General features: G+C 38.0%; 2 protein-coding genes across 3 annotated transcripts; one reads left to right on the top strand and one right to left on the bottom strand.

Moving 5' to 3' along the window:
- Positions 1-7,520: 7,520 nt before the first annotated feature.
- On the top strand, positions 7,521-11,774 carry LOC102712596. Its single transcript, XM_040526184.1, has 6 exons — positions 7,521-7,858; positions 9,307-9,501; positions 9,707-9,823; positions 9,906-10,055; positions 10,932-10,990; positions 11,413-11,774. The coding sequence occupies exons 1-6, from the start codon at positions 7,646-7,648 to the stop codon at positions 11,546-11,548; spliced, it is 870 nt and encodes a 289-aa protein (XP_040382118.1). The 5' UTR covers positions 7,521-7,645; the 3' UTR covers positions 11,549-11,774.
- Positions 11,775-14,869: 3,095 nt separating this feature from the next.
- On the bottom strand, positions 14,870-21,237 carry LOC102712024 (AMSH-like ubiquitin thioesterase 3). Of its 2 annotated transcripts, none has more exons than XM_015832660.2 (14): positions 20,968-21,237; positions 20,663-20,727; positions 20,497-20,590; positions 20,197-20,370; positions 19,985-20,091; positions 19,034-19,139; positions 18,886-18,932; positions 18,106-18,424; positions 17,849-17,938; positions 17,705-17,767; positions 17,483-17,557; positions 16,519-16,581; positions 15,908-15,957; positions 14,870-15,321 (listed from the first exon to the last, which is right to left on the bottom strand). In XM_015832660.2, the coding sequence occupies exons 1-14, from the start codon at positions 21,094-21,096 to the stop codon at positions 15,147-15,149; spliced, it is 1,557 nt and encodes a 518-aa protein (XP_015688146.1). In that variant the 5' UTR covers positions 21,097-21,237; the 3' UTR covers positions 14,870-15,146. The 2 variants fall into 2 exon arrangements, with proteins under 2 accessions (XP_015688146.1, XP_006644144.1); XM_006644081.3 differs by having other exon boundaries at positions 15,905-15,957; positions 20,968-21,236.
- Between the last annotated feature and the right edge of the window lie 1,184 nt (positions 21,238-22,421).

The following is a 22,421-nucleotide window of genomic DNA, read 5'->3' as shown; positions in this document are numbered from 1 at the left end:
TGTTTAGTTATTACTATGAGTATATTTTTCTGATTCATATCTATCTTCCAGTCTTCACCCAGCAAATCAACAAGATATTAGAATGAGAGGATCTACTTATATACTCCAGTTGTACGCCACCAACTTTGTTTACTTGTGAAATATAGCATCGACTTTTACTTAATTTCTACGATTTACTATCATCCTCCAGTCAACTTTCATTCATACAATTAATTTTTGTCCTAATGACCGAAATATTGCTGGGTCAAAAACTTCCAAAATTTATCAAAATACTTCGAAATTTCATATTGTAAATCATCTAAAATTTGGCCAGAAACTTAGAATTTGACATTTTGGATTTTTATCAAAATTTTAAAAGTTTTTGACCTAGGAGTAATTCGTTCATTATAACAAAAATAAACAGTATTAACGAGACTAACTGGATGACGATGGTAAATCCTAAAAATTAAGCAAAACTCAATAGCATATCATATAACTGAATAAAGTCGGTGACAAATCATGGAATTGGACTAAAGTCAGTGATACATAATATATTTTCTCTAATAAAATATGTGCATTTACAGTTGTCAAAAAAATATGTGCCCAGATTTGATTAATAAATGTCGAGTTATGTCAGTTTGGACACTCAATACAATATTTTTATGGTTTAATAATTTTAAAATTAGAATTAACAAATGTTGAGTTATATACTCAACCCGGAGCCTCAACTGTAGTTTTGTTGATATTATGAAATTCATAATTAATAACAACAAGTTGAATTTGATCAAGAGTCTCAATTATAATGATTGAACAATTATAAGATTTGGAATCAATAATCAATGATTTTTAAAAATGATAATACTTTAATGAAAAAATTGCAAAAATATGATCTACTTGTAGCATTGGAAATCATGAGAATAGCACTCTGTCGAGAGGGGCCTGTAGGACATGCCAGTCAAGACAGGGGCCTGTCGAACTCTCAGTTCGAGAAGGCCCTGTAAACCCCGTGTCAGCCTGGGGTAGTTCAAGAGTTGGTGAGATTTTAAGAATTTTAGGGGAACACCCGTTTTCATTGTGGTTTTCTTGGTAAAAAAATAGTGGAAGAATTTTTTATAGTTATTAAAGTTTCAGTTCTTTGTAAAAAAATGCTTGTAAAATATTTGAAAATTTTGTAAGAAAACAATATTTTTGGGTGAACCAATTGAAAATATGCGAGGGGGCCCTAGCAATTTTGCATGCGGTCACATAAACCTCGCTACTCGCTATGTACAATAAATATATATTTATATTGTTAGCGGTAGACATACAAATATGTTAGCATTATACTCCCTTCAGTTTGATATTTTTGTCGTTTTAGATAAAGTTAAAATTAAACTTTTAAAGTTTTGACTATTAATAACCTTAATTTTTTTTTACTTTGAAAACCTTAAAATGGCAAGTATTATCAAATTGGAGGGAGTATATGACATGTAGATCTATTAACCATTATAATAGTAAAAGTAAGTTGATAGCATATAGATTCTGTAAATTCTTTGAAATTCTTATCAGATGAGGGAGTAATATTTGTGTGATGTCTAAAAACTCTGCAGAAATAAATTAAAGGTATAAAATAATATTGACAAAACTCAATGTTAATGGTAGAAGAATAATTCATCACTAACAAGATAGTTGTTGATTAGTATGTTGATATGCAGACATTATTTAGACAATATTGTGAAATCATATTACGAGTACTGATGATTGTACAAGCCATGGCAAGGACATTCATGGGAAACAAATGACAGAGCAGACAACATGTTATGACGGAGTACTAATGTAGATGTAGATGAGTATGTATCTCAGCCTTGCCTCCCCTTCTTTTGAACTCCAATTTAGCATGATTTTATTCCTTAGTAGTTTCAGGCTCTCCCGTAGGCGGTGACCATGACTTGTTTATGTGTATCCATTCTGTCAATTCACACATACTGAAAGGTTCCTGCAGGTAGAAATGCAGTCAAATTTATTGTACGTTTGGTGAGAACAAAATGTAGTCAACTAGTCACAATGTACTGATAGTCTGTGAAGTTACCCTAAAATTGTCATCAATAATGCATGGACAAGCAAAGAACCTTCAATCCAAATTCTTTTCTCTTATAGACACGACCATGCAACATTTGCTGCAAGAGCACAATGGAAGTTCGAGACATGGCTGTAACATTATATTCGAGGTTGCACCCTCTAGTCACACCGTTCGCCTCGTGTATCATTCGAGTGATTCATTATGAAAAACCGTTGCCCTTGGCTGAATTAAAGTTTAGGGTAGAACTCAGCATTTTCTATGTCAACCCATTCAATGATGATACTTCAATAGATTGTTACATGTATGAAATGTTGGGAAAGCAGTGATGTACAGTCCATACCTCACGAGAATAGTTTGGGCATTCTTCATACCTCCTGTCGTTAGTTTCTATAAACTGAGATGCCCAAAAATGACATGGATCGCCATATAAACACAATGAACGGTCGTTCCATAGTGGCATCAGTCAAGCACATGGATTCCTTCTCTAATATGGATACTCTTGGAAAGCTCATGGTTGTTGGCCACCTCTCACTACATGTCCTCAATGGTGCTGCCTAATCTGGTGAGTAGAATAGGTGAGAGGATCTACTGGGTATTTGTCATATACTGACCACCGAGGGGTGGCATCGTCCGCTTGAAATGGCTGCTTCGATTGGGTAGAATCAGGGGCTTCCTACCACTAAGTAATCCACCACATAATGTGTATCCGGTGGTGGTCCAAATATTTATGACATAATCAAGTTCTTTAGAACTCAAACATGTATGAAACTTGGTACTATAGCAAAACTTGTAAAGTCGGTGTTTGAAACAAAAGGACGTTAACGACAATAGAAATGTAAGATGATTAATTACTTAAAAAATGTGTTGGCCATACAAATATCGTGTAGAATATACATCCACTACTTGTCATATTCCCTACGAATGGCATCGACTACTGGTCTGTTTAGTTCTTAAAATTTTTTCCTAAAAACATAACATCAAATCTTTGGATATCTAAATGAAGTTTTAAATATATATAATCATTAAAACTAATTACACAGTTATGGAGGAAATAGTTAGATGAATCTTTTGAGTCTAATTAGAACGTGATTAGCCATAAATGCTACAGTAACCAATATATGCTAATGACGGATTAATTAGACTCAAAAGATTCGTCTCGCGGTTTCCAGACAGAATCTGAAATTTATTTTATAATTAGATTATATTTAATACTTTAAATGTGTGTTTAAAGTTTTGATGGGATATTTTTGCAAATTTTTTTGCAAACTAAACAACCCCTACGTGTTCTTTATGCCATGCAGTTCACACTGGAAAGGATGAAGGATGAACGCAAACGTGTGCATGGGTATGCGTGGCGTTGTTTGGATTCCTCGGAATTTCCCTTGAGACCCATATGCCTAGAGCCGTGGAATGTTGCGATCTTGGGTAGCTGCAACACATCAATACTCCAGGGCAGTGGTAGATCCAGAATCTGAAGGCTGGTTACCTTTTTCTTCCTCCTCTCTTCTTCCTCCTCCTCTCTCCCCTATTTTCCATGGGAGATCCAGCGTGTAGAGGGGCTAGAGCCCCCTAGACCCACCGTTGGATCCACTCTTGCTCCAGGGCATCTTCAATATATCCTACCGGACTTGGTATGTCCATAGTAGCAACGTAGTAGTAGCTATTTACATCATCCACAATGTTTAAGGAGGGGGTGGGAAGTAATGTGGGGCCTACTTTGGAGAAATTCACAAGTTTTCTAGGAGTCACAACTTGATGTGTCAAAGGTAACGTTCTGGGAAGTAATGTGGGGCCACTATAATGCAATATTACTTGTTCACTACCTCCACAGTGGTTATTACTAGGTAATAAGATGCAACCTCTGTCTCTGTTTTATAATGTAATATGTTTAACTTTTTTGTTGCAACGTTTGACCATTCGTCTTATTCAAAAATTTAGTATAAATATAAAAAATGACAAGTCGTGCTTAAAGTTCTTTTGATAATAAAGTAAGTCACAAACAAAATAAATAATATTTTTATAATTTTTTGAATAAAACAAATGGTCAAACATTGCAATTAAAAAAGTCAAACATCTTATATTATATTTAATGCTTACCGCACGCTACTCGGCTACATTATAGATGTCGTAATAGCCGTAGTCCCTATACATACGGCGATAGGACGGCATAATGTTGCATTACAGTTCACACCACTTACTGGAGTGCTCCGAGGAAAAAAAGTATTATATCATCTATAGACCATTTTGAAGCTGTTGGCTATTTGGCTATATAAAGCAAACCATTTTTAGTTATTTTATGTTTCAATCTTTAGTTACTTATGAGTCAGCCCTCGTAAGTGTTGGTTATATAATCAATTAAAACTTTTACAGTTTGAGCCATATATAGCAACAAAAAGAATTTAAAAAAACTAAAGAACGGCATTCTGTTTGGAACAGAATGGGATCATTAAATGAATTTTGTCGCAGACGCCTTTGCTGCTATGCGACTAGTCGACATCGTACTCGTCTCTCCTCCCCTGCTTTCTGCCGCTCGCATCTCCCCGCATTCACACCACGCGCCCGCACACACGAATCTCCTTCTCTTCGCTTTCTTCTCCCCGTGCGTGTGGCTACCAGACCAGACGACGGTGGGTTCGCCGGAGGAGGAAGGAGTCCGTAGCCATCTGATCGTGCGCCATGAAGTGAGGGTTGGCTGCCGCCGTCGTCATCTAATACATGTTGATACCTTTTGATATCATGTGATACATTCTGGTACCATGATACCACTTAGAGCCTAATGGACTGATACATGTTAATACTTTTTTTTATCTTTTGGTATCATCTAACAACTGTTGATACAAATTAGTATAATCCAAATTTCCATATGGGATTAAGTGCTACCTATCGATTCTTACTTATATACCTATTGATACATGCTAACATCATGTAATACGAGTTAGAACCAGAATGTGATACCACTTAGTCTCACAGGATAGTTGCGTATGGCGAGCGATGTACAGCAGAGCGAGGAAGTGCGGAGGCACATACATTAATGTTATACCATTTGTATGGTATGCCGTACGCTAGCAGTTCTAAAAGAATTTGCATTCATGGCCGATCCTAACGATCTGAAGACAAAATCAACATGCCACGTAGGATAAAACTATCGTTACAGACAAGGGATAGACAGACAAGGGATTCTCTATCTGTACAACCGGCTTTGTGGTTAAGAGAAGTATAAATCAGACTTTACTACAGAGGGAGACAGACGTTTTATATTCAGATTCAAGAACTAGCCTGGATGATGCAAATCCCCACGGAAAATTTCCCGTTCTACATATAATTTCGCAGTACAGCGCATCGGGGGATCGATCTTCCTATTTACCTATGGATATCTGTATATAGACCAATCTTCTGATCTAAGGTACGGATAGATAATCAGTAACGAGAGATAAGAAGAAGCAACAAAAATTCTCCCCCAAATTAACGCGATTCAGCTCACGGCTGCACTCGATTAGTAGTAGATAGGAGTATCAAAGTTCGATTACACAAAGACCAAGCCAATCATATCACAGAAGATGTTCCAAGACATCCAAACCCTAAAAGGAAATTAACCATAGCTGGGGATCGATTCGGCCATACTTGAAGATACGCGGCCAGCAGGCAAGGTCGCCGGGGCGGGGCGGGGGGGGGGGGGGGGGGGGGGGTTCGCCCGCCCTAGTCGTAGTAGAGCTCGAGGCCCATGCCGTCGTGGATCTCGTAGTCGGCGAGGGTGATGTGGTCCTTGTAGATGTTGTACCACTTCTGGATGCGGATCTTCTCGGCGCGCGTCCCCGTCTGCGCCGCCACCAGCTTCTTGAGGTCGCCGATGGTGTCGTCCTCGTTGCACTTGACGCGCACCTTCTTCCCCAGCCGGTCGTTCAGCACCACCTCGATCATCTCCGCGCTCCCCTTCCTTGCTCCGCCTCCGCCCGAGACCCCGACCTTTTCACCTTCTTCGGAGAGCAACACGAGACTCGCACGGTGCGTGCGGTAGAGGAGGCTTGCGTTTCGGCGTGGTGCGACCGAGATTGGTGGGCTTTTATTTACCAGCGCAGGGGGTTCGGTTCGGTGGTGGAGTCGGTTAGTGGGAGCCGTGTCAAACCGTGTTTCTGGACTGGCGTATTTTTCACGCTGAAGCTTTTTTTTTAGTTCTCAAAAATTTTCGATCAAAAATATCAAATCGAATATTTAGATATCTAAATAAAGTACTAAATATAGATAAAATAAAAAACTAATTATACAGTTATGGGAGAATCGTGAGACGAATTTTTTTAGTATAATTAGTCCATAATTAGCTATAAGTGTGCTACAGTAATCTACATGTACTAATGACTAGGGATGAAAATAGTTTGGAATCTTTTCGGATTCCGGACCAGTTTTCGGAAACGGAAGTCGTCGGTCAGAATTTTTTTCGAAATTTATCGGAAACGGAAACGGATTCGGAACTTTTTCTCGAAAACCCTAACGGATACGATAAGGCCACTATTCATAAAAATAGGAACAGGTCGAAAACTTTTCGGAATTTTTTTGCAGGCTTATACGACATAAATCCAAAATATCAGCCCAAATAGCCTAGCCCACTTTTAGCCTTAAGTCCTTAATCAAAATATATATACAAACACTTTACTTTCTAACATATATGATATGTGAACTTTTATAATAATCCGCGTGATTTGCTTTTTTATTATAATAATTTATAAATTCGTCTTTATTGGGAATTTAGACAATCATTAACAAAGTGACCTATGAATTTGGTCGTAATGATAAAAGGTGGTATGTTTAGTTGCTAATATTTGAAATTTTTGATCTATTGTTTTAACAAAATTGAAACCTCGGTTTGAGAGTTTTTATGTTATGATAAATTTTCGTTATCGTATCCGCTCTGATTCAAATTCGCTTTCGTTTTCATATTCGATAATATTCGATTCTGTTTTCTTTCCGATTTCGATTCCAATTCCGAAAAAGATATGGAAACGGAAACGGTAAAGATGGTTTTCGTCCGTTTTCTAACCGTTTTCATCCCTACTAATAACGAATTAATTAAGCTCAAAATATTCGTCTCACGGTTTACAGGCTAGCCGTAAAATTCGTTTTTTATTCATATCCAAAAACTTATTCCATCCGATTAAACGTTTAACGTGACAGCTCTTTCAAAAAAAATTGAAACTGACCAGCGTAAATCAGGAAAAAAAATCCAGCATTCCCCCGTCTCCCTCCCTCCGATAAAACCGGCGTTGCGCGTGCGCCACGTGTTTATCCACCACCACCACCGAGAGACGCGATCCATCCATCCATCCATCCATGCCCATAGCAAGTGAGCGACAGCGAGGCGGCCAGGAAGCCACCAAAAGCCCAAAACGACCCAAACCCAAACCCAAACCCAACCGAACCCAACCTGGAGAGACGAGAGAGAGGGGCCCACTCCCCAGCGTCAATTCTGAGGGCGCCGCCAGCACGACCAGCTCCGGATTACCCTCATCCCCTTCGGCCTCCTCCCTCCTCCTCCTCTCCCTCGTGTAGATTGATTTGTTTGTTTGGGTGATTGATTGATTGGGTGGTTGATCGGCTGGCTTGCCCCCCTGAGAGATGGTGGTGGTGGTGATGGTGGGATGTGCCGCCGCCGCCGTTGGGGCGGTGGCGCCTCTCGGCGGCGTGGCGTCGCCGCTGGGGCCGCGGCGTGGGGGCGCTTTCTCGCTCTCCTCCTCCGCCTCCTCCTGCTCGTCCACGTGCGGCCGTGGCGTCCTGGGAGGGGGGTGGGCGAGGAGTGGCCCGCTGCCGGCCGCTGTTCGGCTCGACCGGGTACTTGCTTTCTCCCACTCTGTCTGTATTGTTATTGTTGCTGTTTTCCGTTTCTCTCGAGCCGTGATGGGATCGTGGATTGGTGCGAATTGTATGTCAGGGTGCTGCTGTGTATTTCCGGTTCTTATCCTGCTCCACGACGATTTCAGTGAAATTTCGTCTCGCACAAATTTCAGTCCATCATATTCGTCTCAAAAAGGCAGTATCATCTACCTAAATTTCACCGAAATTAAGCAGTGTCCTCTATATGGACAGTCCAAGAAGACCTAATTGACCGCACATACCTCTACTGGATGTCATACTACAACTGTGCAACCACCTAATTGCATTAGTTCAGGGGTAGAGTGGAAAAATTAAAATAATTATTCTCTCTTTTTTTTCCTTCTGTGGCAAATTTGAAAAGACACGGCCTGATAGAGTGGACAGGCATTGCGAGGCGGAAGGAGCAGCACGATGTAGGTCAGGACTCAGGATATGACACTTATTGAAAAGTGAAGCCTTTTTTTTCATTCCGCAGTAATCATGGTCTTGTTTGTGTTAGGACCCTTTTGCTAGGTTCTAGATCATGTGTAGTTCTTTATGAATGGTGCCACTCACGCCTTTCCACCATGTGAGCTGTTTCGAGTGGATCATTGATTCAGACTAGTCTATCTTCACCCTCAGATAATTGCCAACCTCAATCGCAAACACTGGCTCTTAATTAAATGATCTGTGAGAGCACCTACTGTAGTCATTTGTACAAATCTTTGTGGTCGGGATTTTTATCTTTTCAGTATTATGGTTGGGATGTTAGAATCGACAATTCATAAGAGCAAACAATTCTGTGTATATATATTGTATGCTACATGAAAACAGTTTTTATATTATAGTGCCACCAAATATATAATTCAAAGTGTGGTGAGCTATGTTCCAAAGGCTAACCTAGAGTTACATTACCATTGATCTTAACCATTTATTCAGAATCCAATGCTAGCTAATCTAGCATACCTTTAGGGCTTGTGTAGCTTGAGGATTGAATCCATGGACCATCTTGTTCCTAGCTCCACACTTAACTATTTGTTTGGTGTGGGGAATGGAATGGATTGGTTGGCCTCTAAAAGCACATCCTTGTAGACAAATGAGCAGTGGGATCACCTCACCAAAATCATGGGATTATTCCATGGTGGAACAACTAATCCTACTTTGCTTTGATTCCTCAGAATAAACTCCACTAGTATTTTTATCAGTTTAGTATTTCTCTTACACTTCACTTATAAGGGCCTGACAGCGCGTATGCTGTCTTTTGATATCCAGAACAACCTGATGAGTCTGGTCAATTTTGACAATTGGAAAAAGGTGCAAAATAAAAAAAAAATCAAAATTAGATTCGTTGATGCTAGAATGATGTAATATAATCGGTTTTCACTAATGATTTACTGCCAGGGGCTGTTTTTATTGTGCTCGTATAGTTTCTCTGCGGATACATGAGAAGAGATGGGCATGAAGATGGTGAAAGGAATCAAGGAAGAGATGACGCTCTTATGTTTGGGCCAGACGATGATAATGGTTCAAATATTCCTACTCAAGTTGAGACTCTTGTTAGGGGTACTGCGACGGTTGCTACTTCAGAGTACAAGTCAATTCCAGATCTAGATTACCTCCAGGTAGCTTTCTCTTTCCTCTTTCTATTATGTACGTTCAATTTAGCAAAGTTAAGTTTTGCCCAGTGTTTCTGGAATATGTTTGGGCCAACAGATATTTTCCATGCTGTTCATCATCCTCCAACGAATGATAAATAGAAGGACTTGTATGAACATTTTTTACTCTATTTATGTTATAAAATGTCTTATTCACTTAGTGGTAATGCAGGAGTTGCTGGCTATTCAGCAGCAAGGACCACGAGCTATAGGTTTTTTTGGTACCCGCAACATGGGGTTTATGCATCAACAACTTATTGAGATCCTGAGCTATGCTATGGTCATAACAGTATGTCCCTGAGTCTTACAGTATGAGTGTTCATCCAATATTTGATTTATGTACTATACTTAATATTGTTTGTTGGCTGCAGAAAAATCATATATTCACATCTGGTGCTTCTGGGACTAATGCAGCTGTTATCCGGGGTGCTTTAAGGGCTGAAAAGCCAGAGTTGCTTACTGTAATTTTGCCGCAAAGTCTAAAGAAGCAACCTCCTGAAAGTCAAGAGCTTTTATCTAAAGTAAGATTTCATGATATTCTAGTCTGATTGATCGTTTCTTACCTTTCTCATTTTTACCAAAATCTTTTACTGGAGAGCTACATGGAGCAGTTTCTCTTTTGTACTATATATTTTTTTAAGTTTGTATTGCTAGATTGCTGTTATAGTAAGTCCCAACATTTTGTCAAATAAGTTATGAGAAGGATTTATTAAGTGAACCGTGGGAACTCCATGTCAAATGGTAGAACATGAACTCTGAATCCTTGGATCAACTTGCGAATAATTTGTGTTTATAGAATCTGTATTATGGTCAAAGTGATGGTTATCGTCACCACACTGATTTAATCTTGAATTGTAACTTGTGGATTCGTGTGCTTCCATTATCAGCGGAGTTCTCACCAGAACCTAGAAATGTGGCACCTTAGAACCTAGAAATGCACGCATTTCTTTTGTAGTGTTTTTGTAGTACTGCGAGGTATGTAATCAATGCCCACAAGCTCTGTATAGAGTAACATGTCACCCTTGTATATGCTAAAATTGTCTTATCATCTCCAGTCCTTTAACCTTTTGATTTGCCATATGTTCAGTCTTACATCAGATATTCAGTCCTTCTGTATTGTTTGGATGTTTCCTAGCCATTTTTATCAAGCTTGAAAATCGTTTATTTAGGATATGAGTTAAGGTTAGTATAGACATAGTGTGAGAGAGAAAATGTATCATTAATTCTTCATATACCAACTGGAGTACCTACAGTTCTTGGTAGCTGCCTAGACCTTTACTGTAACTTTCAATGTGCCTTGCAGGAAAATATCGCAGTTGTTCTTCCTTAGCATGCAAAGCTATTTTTTTTTGTAGGGTAAACTGAATATGATTCAGTGGCATTTTAAAATCTTGTAGGTACAAAATTTGATTGAGAAACCTCAGTATGACCATCTGCCACTAATTGAAGCAAGCAGGTTTGTCAGTTACCATTTCGAGTTATATTTTTGTTTTTCTACTTTTCATCAAATTTATGTCATTAGGTATTGTCAATCATCTCAATGTAAAGTTCTCTGAAAGCTATTTTACAGGCTAGATTTGGGTCTCTTTTGGGTTGTCCTCATCTTATTATTTTTAGCATCAATAACTTGCAAACCCTGTCACATTTGATACTGTATTACTGTAATGCATATCATAATTTTTCTTAACTAAACTTATTCCAGACAAGTGCTTAAGATATGAAACATTTGCCTTGTGCCCTTACACAATATATCATATACCAGTTCGGTAATCCTTAATCCACTGTCGTACATGAACAAAAATATTCTAATAGCTACTGGTGCAATCAGAAGTAGGCAAAAAGCAGCTATTGGTGCTTGATATGTATCATAATCTTCAGGTTATGCAACATGGACATCATCTCGAAGGTCCAACAGGTGATTTGTTTTGCATTCCATGACAGCAAGCTACTGATGGAGACCTGCCAGGAGGCAAAGAATCTCCGGAAGATCGTAACGCTATTCTACTTGGATTAGCTCCTCAGGGGCATCGCCCCAATTTTTGTCCGTAGGCTGGTTGGTGATAGGATATTGGGTTCAGTTAGCTGTGTTCACTCTGAAACTCCGGAATGACACGGCCCAATAGGTGCATCTTCAAATCGGGAAGGTCATTTCGACCATTGTTTTGAATTTTGTGTAAACCAAATAAGCTTGTTGATATGTCTGGTTCATCATTGAATGGAATAATTTAAAGCTTTTACTATGTCTGACCTCAGTGGTCTAGCTACTTTTTATTAGAGAAGATTTCGCAGAAGTTCTGCGACGCCATTCAACTATGTATTTCACCATGTAGGCATATAATGCCCTTTTTTTGGAATTCTAAAGTTTATTGGGATACCCAACCAGGGTTCGCGAAACTGCGCCGTGGTAACCACAACCTCCGCAACAGCACGGCCGCGGTAGTGTCCAACAAATTTGGGACGAATTTATAAAATTTAAGGAAATTTAGTAAAAAATATATGTGGTAGAAATTTCTTTAGTGTAGTTTTGTTTGAGAAATAGATAAAAAATTGTATTTCTTGACTATTTAAAAATTCTTAGTGAAAAATGCCAACCTAAATTTATTATATAATGTATAAAATTTGGTCTTATATTATAGATAATATTTGGTATTATATAATGGACACGGTTATTTTTGAACAATTGCTTCGTATTGTACTATGGATTATATCATGGACACTATATTTCTCTTGTAGTCTATATACACTAATATATTTATCCTATAGTCTATGACACTAATTTATTTATGGTTCTTCCTACTATTTATTGTATGAAATGTGATTAAAATATCACTTGTGAAATAATTATAACTTATCATTTGTCATGTATATATTTGTTGGAACATCGTGAATTTAGTAAAGGTCATGCCGAAATTTTCTTTTTTTTTTTCCAAAAATATGTCCTAAATGTCAGAGTTGTAGCTATCTACTATTTTCCTATTTTTCTTACATTTTTAGCTTTTTCAATTGTTTTTCAATTTTATACCTTCGGATCATGCTTGTCGCGGTTTTGGGTTAAAACCGTGCGGTTTTGGTTGCAAGCCGCGTGGATTTGACCTAAAAAGCCACGGTAACTGTTGATTTTGATTTCAAAAATTTTAAATTTGAATTTGTGGTGGCATGTGTGGTTTTCGCGGTTACCGTACGCCTCCACCAGCTCCAGATCATGGTCGGAGGTCCAAGGACAATTTCGTTAACCCTGCTCCCCACAACTAATGAAAGTTATACATTGCGGTAGAGTCAGCAACCTATACTTCATTTAATTAAATTAGAGTTGACCAAGAATTACGTTGATCCGTGCCTATTCTAAAACAGGCTGTCTAGATACAAATCGGTTTCTACACAAATATTGAAGCAGTTAAGGAGTTGTCTCCTTGATGCTTAGCTCTCCCTCTCTCTCGGGCTCTTTGCTCTGAATGCTGCTCCGGTCTCTCTTCTTAATGTATGTTCGCATGAAATTTATCCAGCTCTCTTCTCGATGCTTGCATGAATTTTATCCACCTTGCCATTTTCTTTGAAAGGTGTTAACGAATGGTTGTACTCTAATGAGAGCATTTTGGTCTTTAGCTGCAAGTACTAAAATTTGCACTGAGCTTCTTGTTTTTTTTATTCATACGGACGGAGGGAATAACTAACTAAAGAAATAGTAAAATATAAAATCAAGTATACGCTATTTCTTAGATATATATGTAACTAACAGATAAATGTGGGAGAGGCACAATACTAAGGTTTGGAAAGTACAAAACATATTGGGCTCGTTCATCTCAGTGTGCCAACGAGTCTAATCACCACATGCAATGCAAAATGTAGAAAGTCATTAGTATATAATTAATTAAGTATTAGTTTTTACAAACTCGATACATTGATAAATCTTTTTTAAACAAATTTTATATAATTTATTTTTAAAAATACACCGTTTAGCAGTTCGTGAAACATGTGCATGAAAAAATTAAGAAAAGTTTGGCTCTTATGCTTCTTGCGAGCGCGCCTAATGATGACTTGTCCTATAAAAATGTCAAACAGTGGTTTTATTAACATAAATTAGAAGAAAAAAGTGTTTGTCTGCCTGAAAGGCAACTTGGCCACAAAATAGTTAAAGGTACAGAGTATTTTTAACATTACATATTATATGTGTTACTGCCTCCGTCCGTTTTATATCGGAAAACTTTTAATTTTATCTAGATTTATCCATTGACGAATATATATTATTTATGTATATGACTAGATTTATTTGTATTCATATGAATATAGATAAGACTAAAAAGTCTTATATTATAATATAGATGGAGTATTTTAAATATTTGTTTGACGCATTATATTTTAAGTTATCTTTAGTTAATATAAAAACTTACAGAAATGGTAGCAGTCTCGATTACTGCAATTTTACTTTCAAGCAGTTCATCCAAAGTTCAAAATCAATTGCCTCCCATCATTGAACCACTCACTTGACAACCACTCCATATGTCCTTCAGGAATAGCTACTTCATATATATCATTAGAGTAAAATACATGTCAATCCTTAAATTTAGGAGCAATGTCATCTATGTTTGTAAACTTAAAAATTACACATCTAAGTCCTTAAACTTAGGAGCAGTTGTTATTTAGGTCCTTAAACTTTTAAATTATACATCTAAGTCCATCATATTGGTTTAGTGAATTATAACTGGTCCGAATTTTATTTAACTGATTAACTGAAGTTGATCGCTGACATGGTATTTCATGTAGGTAATACATTTGTAAATAACCCTATCCACAGTCAACTATACTCAAATGAGATTTGGATCGGCTATGATTCATTAAACTAAGATGGTAGACCTAATTATGCAATTTTCAAGTTTACACGTTACAAACCTAAATGGCATCCGTTCTCAAGTTTAATGACCTAGATATGTAATTTAAAAGTTTAGAACCTAAATAACATCCGTTCTAAGTCTAAGAACCTCGATTTTTTTAAATTTATAGACCTAGATGATATTCCTTTACAAGTTTAAGGACCAACCGTGCATTTTACTCGTAGCATTCATGCTATTTTATCCGAATTCACTTGTGTGATTCCAATCACTAACTGCCATATTTAGACGGAGGATGAAAAAAGGACACCGTAATTCTCTCACAAATGTACGAGGTTTTTCAACTAGTTGTAAATTTCAGCAAGAATGACTAAGGAAGCCAGGAAACTGCGCGTTATCCCAATTCAAGGTGATCACGTTGTACATAGTACATAGTAGTTTGAACACCTCACCAAATTTAAGTAATAAAAGATAGCACTAAAATCAACTATTCAAATGATAGGACTAACTGACTTGGCATAAAAATGGCATTGAACATTTCCACCTTGTCTGACACGTACATCTCGATTCTTGAGAGGTAAAAGTGTAATGAAATACAATAAATTCATAAGTACCCCAGAGCTACCAAAGATCTTCAATTCAATAAAACTCTATACATGCAATAGCTATGTACAATCACTTACATCGATATTCGAGATTCTTCAGCATAGTTAAAAAAAAATAAAGGCAGCCAACTTGTTCAGCTGCCAGTCCAGTTTCCGCGAATGAAGTTGAAAGTTCTCACCATCATCGAAGGTCGATCACATCAAACTTTACATCGGAGTTCATATACACATGGGAGCAATGCTCATATATTGGTGAGCCATCTAGAGGCGCCTTATGCGGATGGAATCCTCTCTCCGGACAATCATGGATCACGCCCATACCACCAGGATCAGTGAGATGAAATATACCATGTTTTCTGTTCAAGCAAAACATTATTCAAGATCACATGATCCTTGTAATACAGAGTCCATATTTACATAACAGGCTTTCACAAGCTAGCAAACAGACAGTCAACAACTCAACATTGCAGGCTATTAATAGAATTTAAGATTAAAAAAAATCATCAAACCTATAGAGTAAAAAGAAATTGCAGGAAATGAGCTTTAAAAAATATACTGGCAGAGGAAGTTTGCAAATAATTCAGCAGTAAACTATGAAACTGAATTGTAAGTCACAGAAGCAACAGATTGCACAATTTGACCTTAGGACTTAGGAGCAATGATGCAAATTATATACACTTGAAAATTAGCATCAAGAGATGCAAATCTTAGTGAACAGTGATGGTAAAATCCTTGTGCAGGTGGCAACATTGATGTGGCGGTGGAGTGACATGGGTGCATGACCACCAGCCACAAGGGTTCAAATCCTGGTGTCCATAAATTAATTGATGTAGAGGACCGAACTCATTTTCTTTGTAAAAAAAAAGTGACGGTAAAAGAATTGACTGCAAAATTGGCAACCAAACACATAAGTAGATGTCTACAGAGCAAATCACATACCTCCTTGTGTCAGTAGGTGCCATAACTATTGCAATTGCTTCAGGTAACATCACCTGTTGGTAAAAGTAACAATTGTCGAACATGTGAACAAATAGAAAATAATGATTTTTTAATGAAATGATTCAGGCAGAAAATTCTGACACAGCAACATCGTGCAATTTACTAGCCAATATATATTAAGCAAATTAGCAAGGCACAAGCTACTCTAGTAATTAATCCAACACAAGAATATATAGAAATGAAACCATCATATCATATCGAGTCAAAACATGTTTGGGTATGCAATAATATTCTGAATAAAAACAAAAGATATCACAAAATTATGCCATGAGCACTGGATAAATTGCACATGTCATAAACAAAATCTTTTTCAGCTACTGGTCTAGAAAGGCGATACATGCATTGCAAACATTTATAATTCCACTACTGGATAATATCTTGACATTAGCTCAAGAACATGCTTTTGTTTGGTATTTTCCTCATTAAAATCAATAACAAAACAGTTATAAGATAAATAATACTATAAAGCATAGGCAAGAAAACATTTATTACTACAGTAGAAATTGCAGCACCAAATGATAATGGTATGGTAGATCGAATCTAGCAAACATTACCTGATAAGAATAATGGTTATGGAGATCAATGGAGGACAGGAAGCAGGACTGTGTTGGATGTGTCTGGAAAAAGGACAAGTGATGTCAGAAAAAATAGATTCTTTTAATGCAAAAAAGCAGGCCCAACAAATTATACTCACAATTGTTCTAATCAAAATTACCCAAAAAAGGGGTCTCTTCTTTTCGCTTCCGCTTATGCTTATAAGCCAAAATTTGAATTTTCAACCTTAATTTAAAGTGTTAATTTTAGGATTTTTTCATCGTAGTTTATTTTTCAACATTTGCTTTTAGATCGTTAAAAACACTTATATAAAAGTTTTATTCACAAATTATTTTTCATTTACAAATATGACATTTTTCTTTTTTCACAGAAAAGCCAAACAATGAGGCTGAGGTTTATCTCCTGAAACCACTCATAAATTTGATACAAGCATAGCACAGACCTATTTGTGCATGAAAGATGAATGATATTTTGGCCAGAACTTTCTGATATTTATAACAAATGTAGTACATGTAATGCTGTCGACACTGGTCAAATTTCAAGGCCATTTTTTCCTGTACTATACATTCACCAAAAAAAAGAAGTCAAAGTCCTGCCACTGCTAGTAGGTGCTGAAAACCCCAGCCAGATAACAAGGAATGACAATTAGGCATGTACCAACAATTCCGCTCTCGAATAAGGGCGATAGAGTATTCTACCAAGTGGCATGACAGCTGAAGAATTTGACATTACATGAATCATTCCCAGTATTTACGAAGAGGTCAGACTCTTTTACATGGCAGAGAAGTAGCTAACTTTCTATAATTCTGTGAAAGAAGTTATCAAGTTGGTCTACTAATGCAAATAAGTTCATCTTTACTGATGATCCCCAAATATTTTTCAAATGTGCTAAAATAAGTACATGTACCACTTTTAGATAACACAATAGATGTAAACAACAAAGTTTCATTAAACCAAACTTACGTGAATCCAACCAAGAGTGAAAAGCGAGCCCTTGTCCTGAACATCAAATAATTCATCTTCATTTGTCGCTTCACACTGTAAAATAAATAAACCCATGTAACTCTTATAATCTCTTGAAGTGCCAGAGTTAATGTACTCATCAAGTAATGTTGATAACTCCAACTATCGAGCATGGAATAAATATGTCGACAAAGATAGTAACATAAAGTATTTACAACTTACTGAATCAGATGTAGATTTCTGCTTTGGAATTATTAACGCAGTAATGTAAAAGGTTCTTTTTTTCTACAGAAAAATACAACAATTTAAAATAGTTAAGAAGTCAAATCGAATCAATGTCTTATTTTCTTCAGGGAATGAACATACCAGGGTACCAGCAAGAACCCCACAAGTTTCTAAACTTCTCTTAGTATTTGCCTCAGCAACCCTTAGAAAACACTCCATCAACTTTACCGGCTAACAGAAAGTAGCATTGAAATCATCAGCAAAATTATGTCAACCGCAATAGATTAATAGATAAAATGCAAATAGAAGATTAATACTCAAGTGCTTAGCATAGAGCTGTAGGTTCAGAACATATTATAGTTTTAACTTTCGAAGGAGAGAACAATATTTCAACTTACAACATGTAAGCTCTGATAACCCCTGGTTTCTGAGGTAGCAAGTCCTGGTGTTGGATCAGCAACTTCCGATGGAGCAATTGGCTTGCGCTCTAACTCTGCCAAGACCGGAGGAGGTGAAGGCTGTCTGATACTCAATTGGGACAACTCTTCTTCCAGAATAGCAGAAGGTACAGAGGTGTGTTCTTCTGCCGGTTTGGACCATCGACCATCATCAAGAGACAAAACAGATTTCATATCATCATTCTCAACTTGAGTGCTATCTGTGGATATTGTACTGAGACCATTCTGATCATCTTGGTTCAAGACAACTGGCAATAAACTGCATAAGCAAGTTGGTGCCAATGTCACATGATAAGAAAAGCAGATGAGCATGAACTAGTTTCTATATAAATATGATTAATACCCAGATGCAATCCCTACTATTGCAATGATGCAAATAAGCACATCTACTTTAAAATTAGGATGTCATTCTTTCTTTAAAAATATCTAGTTGAGCCAATCGACATTTTTTTCAGGTGGTTCTATTGGTATGTAGCACATCATCACTAAAATTATTTCAAGAAAATGCTTTAAGCTTTTGTGTAACAGACAAAATTACTGGAAACAAGTATCACTCTGTTTAAACTATGAGGCATCATTCCAAGAAACAGTAAATGAGGACGACAATTTATAACAGACACTTCTCCAATTTGAAAGAAGTTCAACCCAAGGTTTGGGAGAAAAGAGACAAGTAGGGAAAAGTCACTAGATGCATTAATCTTTAAGCATCTAAATTCTCACCTAGAGACATCGCTTTTTATTAGATCAAGATTGCTTGGATACTGAACCTGCAACAAGCAGTAACAAAATCAATAAGACTATTGCTGTCTTCTCTATGGTTAAATTTTCAAGCAAAGGCATTTAGAAAATGAGATGAAAATAACCATACCTTGATTGCAGTAACAGGCCCAGTCCATTGCCCATGAAGCCCATTAGGTCCCAATATAGAATGTCTAGCTAATGTTTCCTCTTTAGGGAAAGGTAGATTTACAAATCTGTTTAAAACAGCCAAGAAATGTAAGTTTTAGTTTACTAACACAAATGGCTACCAATATGTCAGGGATAAATAATGAATCCATCTATTTTTCCAGAAAACAGATTCATAAGAGAGTCAAATAGGAATAACGAAATAAAAGTAACACTCTTGCCATAAATCTTCCAATAAATATAACTGAATCACTTTGAACCAATTCCGCGAACCAACTGGCCTTCTTCAATATTTCCTCTTGCCATAGTTCTAGTGTTCTACATTTTAAAACTATGACATGCACAGAATCAATGATTACCAAATACCCACCGCAGACGGCCCAACCTAATCTCCTAACTAGAGCGTACGCAGGGGTGGCTAGGGTTTGGGATGGCCGAGGTTGATTCAGGACACTGTTGCCACAGCCGCAGTTAGATCCACTGGCACCCTCATCCGCTCTGCTCTACTGCTCCACACCAGACCGTGCCTAATGTTCATCTGCTCTGTCATCCCTCTGTCCTTCCCAATCCCCACTGGCAATTGTCTAAACTGTCTCCATGACACCGACTACTTGCTTTGACATCTACACCAGCAGTGCAGCACCAACATGACCAACGCTCGATTTGATCTGCTACTCTCTGGTCTCTATGTACGCTGTGCTCTGTTCTGTGCCCTGATATGCTACTCTATACTCTCAGTCTCTCTGATATTTTTATACAATTTGCTCTTGTTTTTGTAAGCTAATAAACATGTCACCTGAGCTCCCTTAATTAATAGCCAACAGTATCAATAGGTAAGCTAATAATTGTCTGTCTTTAAGACAAATAAAACACCAAAAATATACACATAAATATGACCAAGGTATACACATACTGTTTGTGGGTCCGCCTATCAGGTTGAGCACTCATTATCGGTGCCACTTCATGATTCCCACCAGGGACAAATCTTTGTAATGATCCATTGTTACTTCCTACAAATGGCTGAATAAGAACAGAATAAGAAAATAAAACAGAACAAGCATTTGAGAAGCTGCCAGATTGATAGTGATGGGAAAGAATAACCAGAGGGGGTATATATATATATACCTGATAGGTATATGGGGTTGCCATGTGCTGCTGTGATATATTATTTACAGCCACGGTTCTATTTATACTGCTATTAGATTGGATGGCACCTCCTCTTGCTCTGTTATGCTCAGCAACTTGCCGCTGCACAACTGGCTTCAGTGACTCAAGTTCACTGAGCACTTCAATGAGTTTCTACAACAAAAGCCACCGATACTTAAACACAGGGTATAGAGAAAAGGCATTGTTATCCAAAATTCAAAACAATCTACTGTGATCTAATAGACAGCTTAAAACCTATAGTAAAGTGAGAGCAAGTACAGATTGGTTATGCGGAGCAAGTCTGAAGAAATCCACTTCTCTCAACTTGAATGTAGGGTAGTCACGATGCTTCGGAATCGTCTCGCAAATCAAGCTGTAGGCATACACACGTTAGTTGTGACACTAGGAACGAAAATCGTCAAGATAAATCAGCGGCCAACCACACCTCGAGTATCGCAGGAGGATGACATACAGGTCGACGAGATTCTTCTCGTCTCGGTATATCTTAGCCTGCACAAACGACATCAATCCACCCAATTAACACAATTTGGCATCGAAACCGAAACAATCCACCCTAATCGCGCAACGAAACAATCCCCAATCCATCGAATCCGGCAGCCGAACCAGACAGAACTACCGCGCCCAATCGCGCAATTGCACTACCGAACTAGGCAGCCGCTCCTACCAGCAGGAGGAGAGATCCGGCGTCCCGGGAGGGATCCTACGGGGACGTCTAGGTGGGGGCCTGACCTGGCGGAGGAGGTTGCCGGCGATGCGGAAGTAGTAGGGGAGCTTGATGCGGTGGTCGACGGCGATCGGCCGCGCGGACGCCTGGATGTCGATGCTGCCTCCCTTGGCCGGCTGTGGCGGCGGCCCCATGGCGGCCCGCGAGAGCCGCCCCTCCGCTTCTCCGGCGAGCTCAGCGGCGGCGAATCGGGCAACGCGGCGGGAGGGGGTTAGGGGGAGGTATGAGGAAGTGGACTTTTCTTGTTGGCTGGTACGTAGAACGATACTGCGATTCGGTCTGTTTCGCATTTCCGCCCTTGCGAATATTGGAAATTAGTACGAGTATGTTTCGAAACTTCTCATCTCTTTGGATTTTTTGCGGTTTGGCCCCCTCGGATCGGGCGGAGTTGGCTCAACGGTTCGGACGCATTTCGTCAACCACATGTCAACATAGTTAGGTCATCCTGTTTTCCTCGTTTCTTGCTCTGTTTATATGATAAATTAGACAGGACTTACTAATACTTATATCTATTTTATCTAGCTTTTTATTTGACGAATTTAACTCTTATACTAGAAAAAATACTTGTGCATTGCACTAGGTCAAGTTAATATTAAAATAAATTATACGTTGAGTCGGAAATTGTAAAGTATGGTCAATGTACAATTGTGTTGTCACCTCAGTAATAAGAGATTTGTATTAGGTATAAAAGACTAAAAGAAATAAATCAAAACTGCACTGGCAAGTAAAACACACAAAAAAAAGAAATTAAATATGATTTTGATAGGATTCGAATCGAACCTAGCACATATATGTCAATGTCAATGACCAATGTTTTAACCATTGGAGTACAAAGCTTCTCTTTACTTTACTAAGGTAAGACAATGACTAGTCAAAAAGAAAAGAAAAAACATAAAACATGCCCCCGACTAGTACTGAACTCGCAAATTTTCGTTTATAAAGTGAACACACTACCACTATGCTATATGCCGCAACCACTCAAGGTAGACCATTCGGGCAAACGAATCGCCCGTGTGGGCACCATGGCCCAACCGGCCCACGCGGGCAAGATATACAGGTAACAGACGGTTGAAACACTATCAATTTTTATAATAGTAGAGACAGGAGATATTTGGATTGTAGAAAATATATGTATAAATAAATATTAAATGCTTTGCATCGGGTTAAGCTAATTTTAGTTGTTGCAAATTAAAATAAATTTTGAAAATAAATTATGCGTCGAGTCATAAATAGTAAATTATGGTGAACATACAGTTGATTTGAGAAACGTACGTTACATCAGGATGATTATAGTTAAGAATAGTAATTGTGTTCGATGTTAGCATGGAGGAGGCAAGGGCTTGAACCGAATAGGTTCTTGGGGCCTCGACACCACCCCATTCTTCATGATTCTCCCGAAAAGGAGAGCGTGGATACCTACAAATCTACATATGCAGAGCAGCATGGCGCAGTAGGGTAG

Source organism: Oryza brachyantha, chromosome 1 (assembly GCF_000231095.2).
Source record: "Oryza brachyantha chromosome 1, ObraRS2, whole genome shotgun sequence".
NCBI classification, from domain to species: domain Eukaryota; kingdom Viridiplantae; phylum Streptophyta; class Magnoliopsida; order Poales; family Poaceae; genus Oryza; species Oryza brachyantha.
Note: the sequence above shows the minus strand (reverse complement) of the source record. Positions and strands in the feature narration are given on the sequence as shown.

Excerpts from the sequence above, each read along its gene's own strand:
- LOC102712596 (XM_040526184.1), top strand. The coding sequence starts at position 7,646 with ATGGTGGTGGTGGTGATGGTGGGATGTGCCGCCGCCGCCGTTGGGGCG. Across the intron at positions 9,502-9,706 it reads CAGATCTAGATTACCTCCAG|GAGTTGCTGGCTATTCAGCA; the intron begins GTAGCTTTCTCT and ends GTGGTAATGCAG. Across the intron at positions 10,991-11,412 it reads CCACTAATTGAAGCAAGCAG|GTTATGCAACATGGACATCA; the intron begins GTTTGTCAGTTA and ends CATAATCTTCAG.
- LOC102712024 (XM_006644081.3), bottom strand. The coding sequence starts at position 21,096 with ATGGGGCCGCCGCCACAGCCGGCCAAGGGAGGCAGCATCGACATCCAG. Across the intron at positions 17,768-17,848 it reads GGGTTCTTGCTGGTACCCTG|AAAAAAAGAACCTTTTACAT; the intron begins GTATGTTCATTC and ends ATTTTTCTGTAG. Across the intron at positions 15,322-15,904 it reads GCACCTACTGACACAAGGAG|AAAACATGGTATATTTCATC; the intron begins GTATGTGATTTG and ends TTGCTTGAACAG.